The sequence below is a fragment of the Typopeltis vanoorti genome, chromosome 18 (genome assembly GCF_054136105.1).
Source record: "Typopeltis vanoorti isolate ZY-2024b chromosome 18, IOZ_Tvanoo_1.0, whole genome shotgun sequence".
NCBI lineage: Eukaryota > Metazoa > Arthropoda > Arachnida > Uropygi > Thelyphonidae > Typopeltis > Typopeltis vanoorti.
The window spans coordinates 51,214,176-51,227,791 of NC_143566.1; the positions used below are offsets into that span (position 1 = coordinate 51,214,176).

General features: G+C 35.3%; 1 protein-coding gene across 1 annotated transcript in view; it reads left to right on the top strand.

Annotated features, from left to right (window-relative positions):
• Positions 1-13,616, top strand: part of Spt5 (Transcription elongation factor subunit Spt5) — a 428,434-nt gene that overhangs the window by 310,458 nt on the left and 104,360 nt on the right. The window contains 2 exon segments of the mRNA XM_090408290.1: positions 8,184-8,309; positions 9,880-10,075. Coding sequence (XP_090264416.1) covers positions 8,184-8,309; positions 9,880-10,075 — 322 coding nt within the window.

Consider the following 13,616-nt stretch of genomic DNA (forward strand, 5'->3'; position numbering starts at 1 on the left):
TATGTGCATTTACTATTCTATGGTTTGCATTTAGTTCCACACTGTTGTTAACTCTGCAATTTTTGAGCTGATCTCGTCACTGTCCATTGATTATGACATGATCAGTTTGTGATCTTGTTCCATTTGGATATTCCCAGGTCAATTTTTTTCCAGGTTTGTGTAGAAATTTGCTCTATAGATTGAGGTTATGAGTTGTATAATGCAGCTAGATGATATCATTTTCATTTGCTGCATTGTCATAGATGAAAAGTTGTATATTTTTTGATTTCTGAAACATCTGATCCTAGTGTGCATTAAAATCATCCCGATGATGTGAAAATTATGTGTTGGGACAGTGTAGAGAAAGTCTGAGAGTTGATTGTAGAAAGCATTCTTGGAGTCATCATCTGAAGTCTCAGTGGGTGCATAGCTACAGGCTATTGTTGCCTTTGGGTTAGAGTTTAATGTTATTGCCATTATTCTCTTGGAGACATTGGAGATAGATGTGACTATAGATGCTTTTGTTGACTAGGATTCTGATTCCTCCATTACTATATTTGTCTGCTCATAAAAATGAAAGTCTATTTTTTGTAATTTGATGTGACGTCATTCCATTCAAAATCATTTCACCTCATTCTTGAATGCAGACTGCATCACTGCTTGCTAACTTTGCTTCAGTGTGAAGTTCATGAAATTTTCAAGAGGGTACAAACGTTGTAAGTGGATATATGAGTGGATTTCTCCAGAGTTGATGTTTTGAGCTTCCACCTCTTCTTGCACTACATGATTTTTCTGCATTTCTTATTCCTTTATTAATCAGTAATAAATCCACATATCAGGTGATTGGCCTTAACATGCTTCTTTAGCCTACTGGGAGGTGTGGCTGGAGTTTATCCCTACTCACCTAATTTGGCCAATTTCTTTGTGATTCATTTTAAACATCAGAATTTCACCATCATGTTTCAAATTTACTTTAGAACTTGAAAATAACTCTTTACCTTATCTTATTGTCTCATAGGTTGTCTTTCTGGTAGATCATTAAATTTTTTTTCATTTATAGAAAGCCTACTTTCACCAGATATTTATATTGATTCTCATCAACTCTTCAACCATAAATCTGTTGTCATTAAAACTCTTACAATGGAAAATCTGTGTTATCTGCTCTGATGGGGGTATATTAATACACTAAAATGAGGATATATTATTCTTGTTTTAATCCTTTACTATGCATAAGCAAACAAAAATTTCTAGGCTACTGGTCTAGTATAATGTACATATCCATCTCAGATCCAGAATATTGTAATGATAAGGTGATAAATCATTTTGCTGCCTGACAGAAAATAAATGATTTTGATTCAGCTTTTAATATCTTTTAATATCTCCATGAGTCTAGCTAGTTTCTAATAATAAGATCCCAAGGTCAAACCAGGCTGAGTAGTGATCCTTCCCATAATGCATAGCAATATACATATCTGAAAAGAAGTGCTGTGCATTATGGGATGAGGCAATTAATATGAAGTCAACAGCCTTTATATACAAGTAGCCTAGTTGTGAAGATACTTTACATGTTCAGTTTTGTTTGCTTACATTTGGATAAAAGATTCAAACTAGAATATAATTTCTGGCTTAGTGAAATACACTTTCTAACCAAGTGAGAAAAACTTTCTACAATGGTTCCATATGTTAATAATATTTCTGAAAAAGTCACTGGGATTCTAAGAAATTTCCAGATTAAAAAAAGTCTTTCCAAAATTCCAGATTACTATCTTCTCCTCAGATTCAAAATCTCCTTTTCTTTTTCCTTCTAAAAAACATTGTTGATCTCTTCCTGATGTATACTTGCATTACTTTACTCATGTGGCCCCAATTAATATGGTCAAACTGGGTCACTTAGTGTAGGTTATGCACCAAGAACATATAAATTGCAACTGTTTCTGCCAACTTGGTATCTCTGGATTAAGTTACTATGACATTATTAAATGGCAGGAAATGCCATTTCTTCATCACCATAAAACCGCATGATAGAATACAGGTATATTAAGGTGGAAAATTTTGTGATGTGTGTGTCTTGTTGCCTACATTTTACTATGTTTAGAGCTTGTAGCAGTTCTTTTAATATGCAGGCTGAAAGAAAGGAATATATGGCAGTCTGACCTGAGGCACAGAATTTTCTTAGTGGGGACAGATATTTTTGGTCTAAGGGATGGGAATGGTCTGGCAAGGATTTTGGTAGCATATTGCAAAAACAGCTGCTGCAATCAAAGCAGCACCAGTGACTGTTCATTTGCTTTCACAAAAGGACTAGCTAGGGATGATGGATATGATCCAAAACCATTTGAGGATAAGGTTTTTAGCATAAGCACAGACCTGGGGTCCATGACTTAGTTTAGATTTGAGAAGTGCATGGTAAATACAGGGAAAAAAAACCAAGTCTGCACTACAAGATGAGAGAAGACAAAAGTTCCAAAGATATCTGATTATCTTCAGCACTTATGAAGTGCTGGTATACATGAGGCATAACTGCTAATTTTTTATTTTATTTATTTATTATTATAATTTTTTCCCTCAATCAAACATAGGCTCTGGGGTGCTTAAAGGTCATAGCTGTATAATTGGGAGGAGACCTCCACAAAACCTTTTAAGGAATCCAGAGAAGTGACCAGGGCTTCTTCAATGTCCAGTCCTCACTTTCTCGTGGTTGTTAGGTATCTACACAGATACTGAATGAACAAGGATGGGCTGGAAATTTGGGATTTAGACAAACAAATCGTATACCCAGTTAAACAAGCCCCCCCCCCCCCTCCCCTGTTGTTTTCATCAGGGAACCAGGACGAACAGCAAAAACCCCAGAGCACGTACCAACTCAGCATCAACAGAGTTCAAGATTGGTACTATCAACATAAGCAGCATCAATAGAAAAGAAATGGAATTAGCAGAAATATTGGATAAGAAGAGATTGACATAATAGGCATGACTGAAACAAAAAAGACAAAAACAGGTGAAATCTTTCTAAGCAACAAATACAGAATGTTATGTTCATGCAATAAAAATCAGGGAAAAAAGAGAGTAGCTATAGTATTCAGCATTAAATATGAGGATAATCTTCTTGAATGACAGGCAATATCAAGTAGAGTGATGGGAAACTGGACAATGATACATATTTGTGCTTATAGTTCTACCAGAAATTATTCTACCAAGAAAGAACTGGAGGAATTTTTTGAGGCATTAAGGAAGGCAGCTGAAAAAAGGGAAAAGGTCCTTCTTGGAGATCTAAACAGCAGAGTAGGAAATTATCACCAGACATATAGAAATGCCTTGGGAAAATTTGGAGAAAAGTGCAAAGCTAATAATAATGGTAAATGCTTGCTGTATTTCTGTTCAGGACATGGATTAGTTATTACTAACACCATGTTCCAACATAAAAGTGTGCACAAATTCACATAGAGAGAACACGCAGGAAATAAGCAATGTCTCATTGACTATGTGATTAGTTGATAGTGATGTTTTTTCCACTGGTTCAAGACACAAGAGTATACAGAGGATTTGAAATAGGAAGTGATCACTATCTCTTTTTGAGCAAGATAAAATTGAATTTCATATTGAAAAGAAGCGTGTGTAAGAAAGTTTTAAAATGAATCAAGGTTGAGCAGCTTTCAGATGTAAACTGTAGACTAAAATACACAAACATCATTGAAGAAAAAATGAAAGAGTTTGAAAACAAGAACCAAACCTTGGAGATTCAATGAGAAATCCTGAAGAAAATATTGATTGATTGATCAGCCAGAGAGGCATGTGGTGAAGTTGTAAGGATACAAAAATCAGAACTCCATGTGGAGACAGAGGAAGTTAAAGAGGTAGTGAAGAAAAAGGAGAAAACATATGGAAAGTTCCTGGCAAGTAAGTTAGCTTGTGCTCTTAGAGAATGCAGAGAAAAATGTAAGAAAGCAAAGCACTGTGTAAGACTAGCTAAACAAAAGTCATTGAAAGACTTTGGTATGAACATAGAAAATAAATATCAGGACGGAGACAAAATATTCTAGAGACTATGAAAAAGCTTAGAAATGGAAAAAGTACTGTAAAAGGGATAAGCGATGATAAAAGTGGCATGAAAACTGAAGATGAAGATATTCTACATGCCTGGAATAATTACTTTGAAAGACTACTAAATAAAACAAGCAGTATCAGCACAGTGATAAAAACTCCCAATTGGAATGTAGTCAGGAATGCATATTCATACTTGAAGTAAAAAAAAGTCATCATAAACCTGAAATGTGAAAAGGCAACTTGAATATATGAAAATTGGCTACAAATGCTCAAATATGTAGGTATAAAAGTCAGTCAGAGGGTCAAATTCCAGATGCATGAAGCAGAGCTCTCATAGCACCCATCTGTATAAAGGGAAATAAAACTGATCTGTTAGAATTATAGATGTATTTCCCTACTGAGTGTTCATGGTAAGATTTATTTACCATGAACACTCAGCAAATTTGTATACTTGAGAAACAGGAGTCCTTCAAGATGATGTGCTAGCAAATTTGTATACTTGAGAAATAGCTAAGAAAAATTATGATAGGGAAACTTGGTAAAGAACAAGCTGGATTTTGGAAAAATAGAGGTTGTCAGGATCAGATTTTCACTTTATGACAAATAGTTGAGAAATCATGGGAATATTATGAGGATTTGTATTTAAGTTTTGTTGATCTGGAAAAGATTACAATGCTACAGTAATCTTTAAAACAGAAACATCTGAATCTTTCTGATGACAACAGAAGGCCTTCAAGATGATGTGCTAGCAAATTTGTTCTTGGTATGCTACATCTTGTAGATGTAGCAGATGGACTACATCTTCTGGTCCATCAACACAGAAGACTTGGTTTTACCATTAGAACAGCCTAATTGCTAATAGCATTATGCTAATAATGCCAAAACTGGCAGTATATTTAATAAATAATACTTTTCCTTTTGTTTATGTGTTGATAATTTATAATACTATGGCACAAGTTTCCTTCAAAACTAAAATTAATAGTATACCATACAATCAGCAGATCCATCTTCTTCTATGGTTCTCAAACCTGGACAATAAGCACCAAAAAAAAACTACAGATCTTATTAACTCTTTCAGACTGATCCTTGGATACGCTTGGATGAACTGTGTCACTATCTCTACTGCTAAGTCTGATTAAGCAAAAACCACTTGTCAATACAGCCAAAGAATTACAACTCTGATGGCTTGGACATCCTGAAGTCTCACTCTTTTTGGAATCCCTCATTCTGTACAAACTAGAAGATGGTAATTGCCATAGAGGAAGACCATGCAATCAGTTTTAGAAATACATCTGTGAAACCATCAATAGACAGAACTGTAAAACTCCATCTAACGTCTACCAGTTAGCTCAAGGTAGAGAGAGAGAGACTTGGAAGACCATAATTTGCAATCTTTAATTTTTTTTATGTAAATCTCTTTTCCATTTTCACATTGTATCATATTGTGAATAAACTGTGGCAATGATCTGGAAAAGGCATATGAAAAGGTGCCAAGAGGAAAGCTTTTCAAAACGCTACAGTTATACAGTGTAAATGAGACATTATACTCATATTGAGCAACACATAGTCTATATTTTAGTTGTAAGTCAAAAGTTAGAATTGAAGTAGGTACAGAAAGATTGTTTGATGTTAAGTTAGGTGTGTGACAAGGGTGCACATTATTTCTGCTGTTATTAACTATATGGATCATATTATGAATGAAAGTGGTTTTAAATCTGATATCAAAATTTACAATATTAATCTTAGTTTTTTTACTTTATGCAGATGTTATGCTTCTGAATAAATCCAGCAGAAGTCTGCAAGATTCTCTAACTAAATTGAATAACCGTTGTAATAGATTTGGTATGAAAATCAGTCATTGCAAATACGCAGAAACATTGAAAACCTAAACTATATCCCAAATGGTGAACCTGTGATATGAGATGAGAAAGATTAGTGGAGATCAGATGACATCAATAGCAGTATCACATTAAAAATGAGGACACTAAGAAAGAACTTGCCATTCTTAGCATGCAGGAATGCATAGTAGAGCTAATCTCGGGTGATATGGTCACGTAAACAGAATGGGAGATGAAACATTAGCAAAAGAAGTGTTCCTTGTCAGATTTGCAAGAAAAAGACCCAGAGGCAGACCAAGACATAGATGGATTGATACATTAAAATTGAGTTAAAAGACAGAAATATAAGAGCTGATGATATTGAAATCTTGACAGATAACAGATTAATTTGGAGGAAAATTGTCAATCAGAAGTTAGCAATGGTGTAACTTTTTTCATGTAGTACTATGATAATTATCTTGTACACCTGCCTAGGATACATATCAGGAATTTGATGATGATAATATCACTTGATTAATTTGGGATATTATTGTATGTAATTATTTTGATTTATGATATAATACAATAGGTTTACATAATACAAAGCCTTATTTTTAGTTTATTTTGAATATTAAAATGATGATTTTAAGTGAATTATCAGCTTGTGGAAATATCATGCATTATACGATGGTGGTCTGAAAAGTTCTCAGCCTAACAATGAAAAAACGAATTTATAATTCAAAATTATTTTTATTTTTCAACATAATCTCCCATTATCCTATCCCTGTAGTGGTTCTCATTAAGATCTGCAAAATATCCCTCTACAGCTGCAATCACCTCTTGATGCGAAGAAAAATGCTGAACAGAGGGAGGATTTGGCTCCCTCTGAATAGAAGTCAGAGGGAGCCAAATCTGGGGAATAGGGTGGATGTTCCAACAATTCATAGTGCAGATCCTTTGATTTTCCCATTGCCAAAATACCTTTGGCAGGTGCATTGTCCTGATGAAAGATGATTTTTTATTTCTGCAAACCGGGTCTTTTTTCACAAATTTTTTCATCTAGTCTGGTTAACCGATCGGAATAATATTCCCTGTTTATTGTTTTACCCTTTTCAAGATAATTAATAAACAAAATGCCTTTAAATCCCAAAACATCGGTACTATGATCTTTCCTGCTGATGGAACCGACTTTGTCTTCTTTGGCACTGAACAACTGGCTTCTGTCCACTGTTTTAACTGCTGGATTTTGGATTCTGGTGTGTAATGGTGAATCCAAGTCTCATCCATAGTAGTAATAAATCGATGGACAAAATCAGTTTTATTCTTGTTAAAATGCTTCAAGCACTGTTCAGAGATTTTCATGCGAGTGCGTTTTTGATCTGCTGTGAGCAAGCGTCTAACCATCTTGTGCAAAGCTTTTCATTTGCAATTCTCCATCCAAAATATATCCTACATGTTCTTTTGAAATGCTATTGTTCAGCAAATTCACGCACTTTGACTCGTCGGTCATCCAATACCATATTGTGCACTTGATCAATAATTTCTGGTGTTGTTACACTTTTTGTACATCCTTCACATGGATCATCTTCAAGGCTGGTACAGCCTTGAAGATGATCCACGTGAAGGCTGGTACGGCCACGTTTAAACTCAGCAGCCCGTTTCTTAATTTTTGAAAATGAAGGAGAAGAGTGCCTATAAACTTTTATGAACTTGAAATGAATTTCTTTTAGCGTTAAACCTTCTTTTACAAAGAATTTTATAACTGCACAATACTCAAATTTATCCATTTCAAGGGATACAGACAACACTTTTGCTTCAGACAGCTGTATAAAACAAACTACTTGATAGAATGACTTGCAATTTCACATGGATGCTATGACAGATGTACCAACTTTGAAAAAAAAAAAAAAAAATCGTGCCAATAGTATTGCCATCTATGGTCGAGGCCGAGAACTTTTCAGACCACGCTCGTATGTCCTGAATATTAGGGCATGTTGAAATGTATCTAAGAAATTTAAGTGTTTTATATTTCATTATTTGTGAGTATGAATAAATCATGCAACTTTCTTGGAAAAAATGCCCGACAGTCTTTGTAGCTTTAATAAAAATCACAAATAATTTGTTGAATCACTCTGCAGTAGTAATTTGTATTGAAGAAATTTATTGCCACAATAGTGAAAATATTCTTTGTAAGTATTTTGTCATTTAATATTGTGTTAGTAATTACTTGCATTCCAATAATTCTTAATCGTGGACTTCTCAGTTAATTATTTTTTGACTTTATTTTCATGATAATGAATAAAAGTATGTTTTTATTCATTTTTATCTTTATTTATTTTTTAGGGTCGACAAGGAGAGATCAAACATTTATATAGGAATTTTGCCTTTCTTCATTCTCGCATGATGTTGGAAAATGGTGGCATTTTTGTATGCAAGACTCGTCATTTAGTACTTGCAGGAAGCCAGAGGGTATGTATTAAGTTTTGTTTTACTCCCTTTTTGATGAAAATAAAGGCCATCGCTTTACTCACAATTTGCACTCACCTGTTATCACAGCCAATTAATTGCATTATAGAATTGTTTATCCTAATTAGCTGGTGTTATAGAGCAGTCGCTCTATGCCACCAGTAAGATCTGATAAAGCGCAACAGATGTTATTACCGGTGGAATGTATAATCTCTGGATGATTTTTTCTTTTTCAGAATGAAAAAACCTAACTTTCTGGGAAGGAAATCTTACCTCCTCTGTGAGAGGAGTTATTTCACCCTTAGCTCTAAAGATCTATGTATAAAGTACTATGCATCCTGGACATGAGTTGAATCCAGGTCTTTCCAATAAGAGATCACTATTGTTAGCAACTGAAACAAATTTTCCTCACTTTTTATGCTGAGTTTTTCTTCCTACCAATTTAAAGCCAATTCATTTAAATAAAAAGTTAATGGCAAATTGGCATAATTACAAGCAGTATTTGCTGGCATTTGAAATGAGGTGCTATAGACAACTCCTATCATATCAAAATTTTGAAGTAAGACAAAGAATCAGTTCTTTAACCAGTCCAAGAGATAGATGTACAGGATATGATAGTACTACATGAAAAATTTACATCATTATTAACTTCCTATCTACAGTTTTCCTCCAAATCAGTAGATATTGGGATTAGTCGAAATAGTAATATTGTTATTTGCCACTGATGAAGATTTGCAGACTGATTTGAACAAACTAGTTCTGTGGGCAAATGAAAATGAATAAAGAATTCCTTTTCTTTTCTTCTATGACTCCTAAAACGAACTGAGAAGACAAATCTTCAAAGTCAAATAGCATCTTCCCAACATCCAAATTGATGTCAGGAAGATGCTGTTATAAAGACAAGAAGTTTTATATACATATATAGGCTATCAGATCTATTTAAATGTGGACAATCTAGCACTTATGTAGAATTTCTGACTTATTCCACTGGACTATGTGATTATTACAGATGGTATGATCAGCAAAGCAAAATTGTTCAGCTTCAAGATACTCAATATAAAATTTATGTTCATCACTACGTACAAAAACAGAACATGTTGGAAATATGCTCATCAGTCTTTTGCTTAGCTGCACATGAGGGAACACTAGACTTTTTGAAACTGTCACATTCACAGTAGTTTTATTTTTACTAGAACTAATCTTGAGATTTAACTGAAAATCAGTAGAAATACTTTTTTATCATGCAATTTTTCTTCACCATATTCTTTTTCCTTAAAGCATCAAATCCATTCATTTAAAAATATTAACTTTCACAGCATTATGAAATAGTGTGTTCTTCTATAATACAAACAAAAGTGTTGTGGTTCCTATTGATATTAAGCAGCACACTTATTGTTTATTACATCAGCCTTGTTTTAAACAAAGTTGGAGATGACTGACTCATTCGAACTTCTAGTTAAACATATTATCTAGTATAGAAGCTTAAATGTTGATTATCATGTTGTTTTACATACATTAATTTATTACATTTTATTATATTAATTAATTAGTTTTAGTAATTTATATATTCTAGCCTTCAGCTGGGCCTGCAATTGGGGGATTTAGTCCAATGTCCCCACGTATATCCAGTCCTATGCATCCATCAGGAGTAGGGGGCAGGAGTCCAAGCTTTGGAGGAGGTGCTGGAGGAGGTGCAGGTCGAGGCCGTGGCAGAAGAGACAATGAGCTCATTGGGCAGACCATTAAAATTACTCAAGGACCATATAAAGGCAAGTTCTTTTTATAGTTATATAAAACCTTCTCCTCTGATGAATAGCTCACCAAATTGTCTTAAACTGTTTAAGACATTGTAGACAATGTTTAAGTAAAAGTCATTGCAAGTACATGTTTAATATCTCTCATTCCTGAAGTGCTTAATTATATGCATCCCTACAATAAAATGATTGCTTATGTGTGTGTCATATCCCCCCTCACACACACACAAACACACATGCGAGGATTCGGAGTCTATAGTGAAGTAGCCTTAAGAGAAAGAGGAACAACTGCAAGTTGTAATCCTTGAGGAACACTTAATGGAGAATTTTTCCAAGAATGGAGGGAGATGGAATTAAAGAGAAGCAGGGTTGGTGGGTTAGCAGCTGAACTGTACGTGCATGTTGGTAGCTACTGTGCTTTCCTTAGGCCTAGTAGAAACAGGAGAAATGATTAATATCAGTCCTGGCATCAATTATTCCACCATATTTCCACTCGTGAAAGTGCTTAAAAAAGGCACACAGCAGAAAGAGTGCATTTGCAAATGAGGGGGCATAATTTTTTTTGTGCCCTACTCTAGAGCAGTTCTAAGTCTTGCTAGATTTTAGCTTTCTACAGCAACAGTAGCTAGATGGTCAAAAGTAGCATCTTAGAGGAAGAGGATGCCAAGTTTTTAGAGACCGAGGAATCTGCTGATAAGTGTTTTGCCAGGAAACGAAATGTTAGTGCAGGAATGGGAGGAGAGATCTAGTCTTATCTTTAGAACTGGGTGTTTATCAGGCATAAGAGAGGGTGAATGCTTACTCAAAATAACATACTCAATTCCTTCTCCTCTCACATTTGCAAACTTTGCTGTGTTCAAATATCCCTTACTTCAAGATCATTTATAACCAGTGTCCTAAACACTGATCTCCATAGCATACTTCAATAAACAATGTGAATCTGAGGAGTCACCTTCAGTGCTACTGAAACAAAGTAGCACTGAAGGTGACTCCTCAGATTCACATTGTTTATTGAAGTATGCTTTTGGCTTTTGAAGCTTTTTTGTTTATTGAAGTATGCTTTTTGGCTGGAGAACTATGCAGTTCTCCAGCCAAAAGGCTGCAGGTTTGAATCCTGCCAAGGTCAGAGATGTTTGCGATAGTCCTACTAACCAATTACCATATGTACTGTGACCTGTGTCCAGGTGCAGTTTGGCCCTTGATGTCTTTGCATCATAAAATATCAAATTAAATACTTTTAGATACTCTACAGCATTCTTCCATATTTCAATGAGATCTTCGCTGTTAAATAGAGATTTCAGAATATTGTCTTGGGTGCTTAAGGGTCAAAGCTTTATAACTGAGAGGAGACCTCCACATAGCCTTTAAAGGAATGCAGAGAACCGACCAGGGCTTCTGACCTAATGTCCAATCCTCACCTTCTCGTGGTGCACCCTGTTGGGTATCTACTTTGATACTGAACGAACGAGGATGGGCTGGCAATTTGGGATTTAGCCGACCAAATTGTATTCTTATTGGTTAAACAAAAATAAAAAATGATGGTACAACATGACAAAATTTCATGCCGGCTGGGGCGTCGCCCGGTTAAACAAGGCCCCCGTTGTTTTCGCCAGGGAACCAGGACGAACAGCTAAAAGTCAATTACTGGAACAAATCTGAAAACAAACCCCAACTCAACATCACAAGAGTTAAAGATCGGTACTATCAATGTAAGAAGCCTGAATGGCAAAGAAATGGAGCTAGCTGAGGAATTAGATAAGTACCAGATCGACATAATAGGGGTGACTGAAACAAAAAAGACCAAAACTGGTGAGATCTTTCTGAGCAATAAATACAAAATGTTATATTCAGGCAATGACAATCAAGGAAAAGAAGGAGTAGCCATAGTATTCAATACAAAATACGAGGCTAATCTTCTTGAATGGCAGTCAGTCTCAAGTAGAGTAATGTGGGCAAATATGAGAATGGGGAACTGGACAATTAGACTTATTTGTGCCTATGGTCCCACAGAAGGTTCTACTAAGGTAGAAGTGGAGGAATTTTTTGACGCTTTAGAAAAAGCAACTGACAATGAAAAAGGAAAAGTTGGTCCTTGTTGGGGATCTAAATAGCAGAGAGTAGGAAATGATTGTGAGACATACAAAAATATTTTGGGAAAATTTGGAGAAAAGAGCAAAGCTAATAATAATGGCAAATATCTGTTGGATTTCTGCTCAGGACATGGACTGGTTATTACTAACACCATGTTCCAACATAAAAATGTGCACAAATTCACATGGAGAGAAGAGGCTAGGAATAAGAAAAGTCTCATTGACTATGTTATTGTTGATAGTGATGTTTTCTCCCTGGTGCAGGACACCAGAGTGTACAGAGGATTTGAAATTGGAAGTGATCACTATTTAGTCTTGAGCAGGATAAAATTAAATTTCATATTGAAAAGAATAACATGTAAGAAAGTTTTAAAGCGAATAAAAGTTGAGCAGCTCTCAGATGTGAACTGTAGACTAAAATACAGAAAGATTATTGAAAAGAAAATGAAAGAGTTTGAGAACAGGAATGAAACCTTGGAGATTCAGTGGCAAACTCTGAAGGAAACATTGATTGATTCTGCTAGAGAGGCATGTGGTGAGGTTGTGTGCAAAGATAAAAAAATCAGAACTCCCTGGTGGACACAGGAAGTTAAAGAGGCAGTGAAGGAAAAGAAGAAAGCATATCAAAAGTTCCTGGCAAATAAGTCAGCTTTTACTCTTACAGAATACAGAGACAAATGTAAGAAAGCTAAACAGTGTGTAAAACTAGCTAAACAAAAGTCATGGGAGGACTTTGGCAAGAATATAGAAAATAAATATCTAGAAGGTGGCAAAATATTCTGGAGGTTGTTGAAGAAGCTTAGGAATGGAGGAAAGAGTGCTGTAAAAGGAGTTAGAGATGATAAAGGTGACATGAAAACGGGAGAAAAAGATATCCTTGAAGTATGGAGTAATTACTTTGAAAAACTGCTAAATGAAACAAGCAGTGATGACAGCACAGTGATAAAAAACACTGACCAGGCATGCAGTCAGGAATACATATCCATACTTGAAGTAGAAAAAGCCATCAAAGGCTTGAAATGTGGAAAGGCAGCAGGAGTAGATGATATTCGACCAGAAATGCTGAAGTATGGTGGTATAAAAGTCTTGCAGTGGCTGCACTGCATAGTTCAGAAAGCCTGGACAGAATGACAAATTCCCGATGATTGGAGTAGAGCTCTCATAGTACCCATATATAAAAAGGGAAATAAAACTGAATGTGAGAATTACAGAGGTATTTCCCTACTGAGTGTTTCTGGCAAGATCTATGCAAGTATACTTGAGAAACGGTTGAGAAGAATTGTGGAAGAAAAGCTTGGTGAAGAACAAGCTGGATTCAGGCCAAATAGAGGCTGTCAGGATCAGATCTTCACTTTACGACAAATAGTCGAGAAAGCATGGGAATATAACAAAGATCTGTATTTAAGTTTTGTCGATTTGGAAAAGGCATATGACAAGGTGCCAAGAGAGAAGCTATTCAATACGCT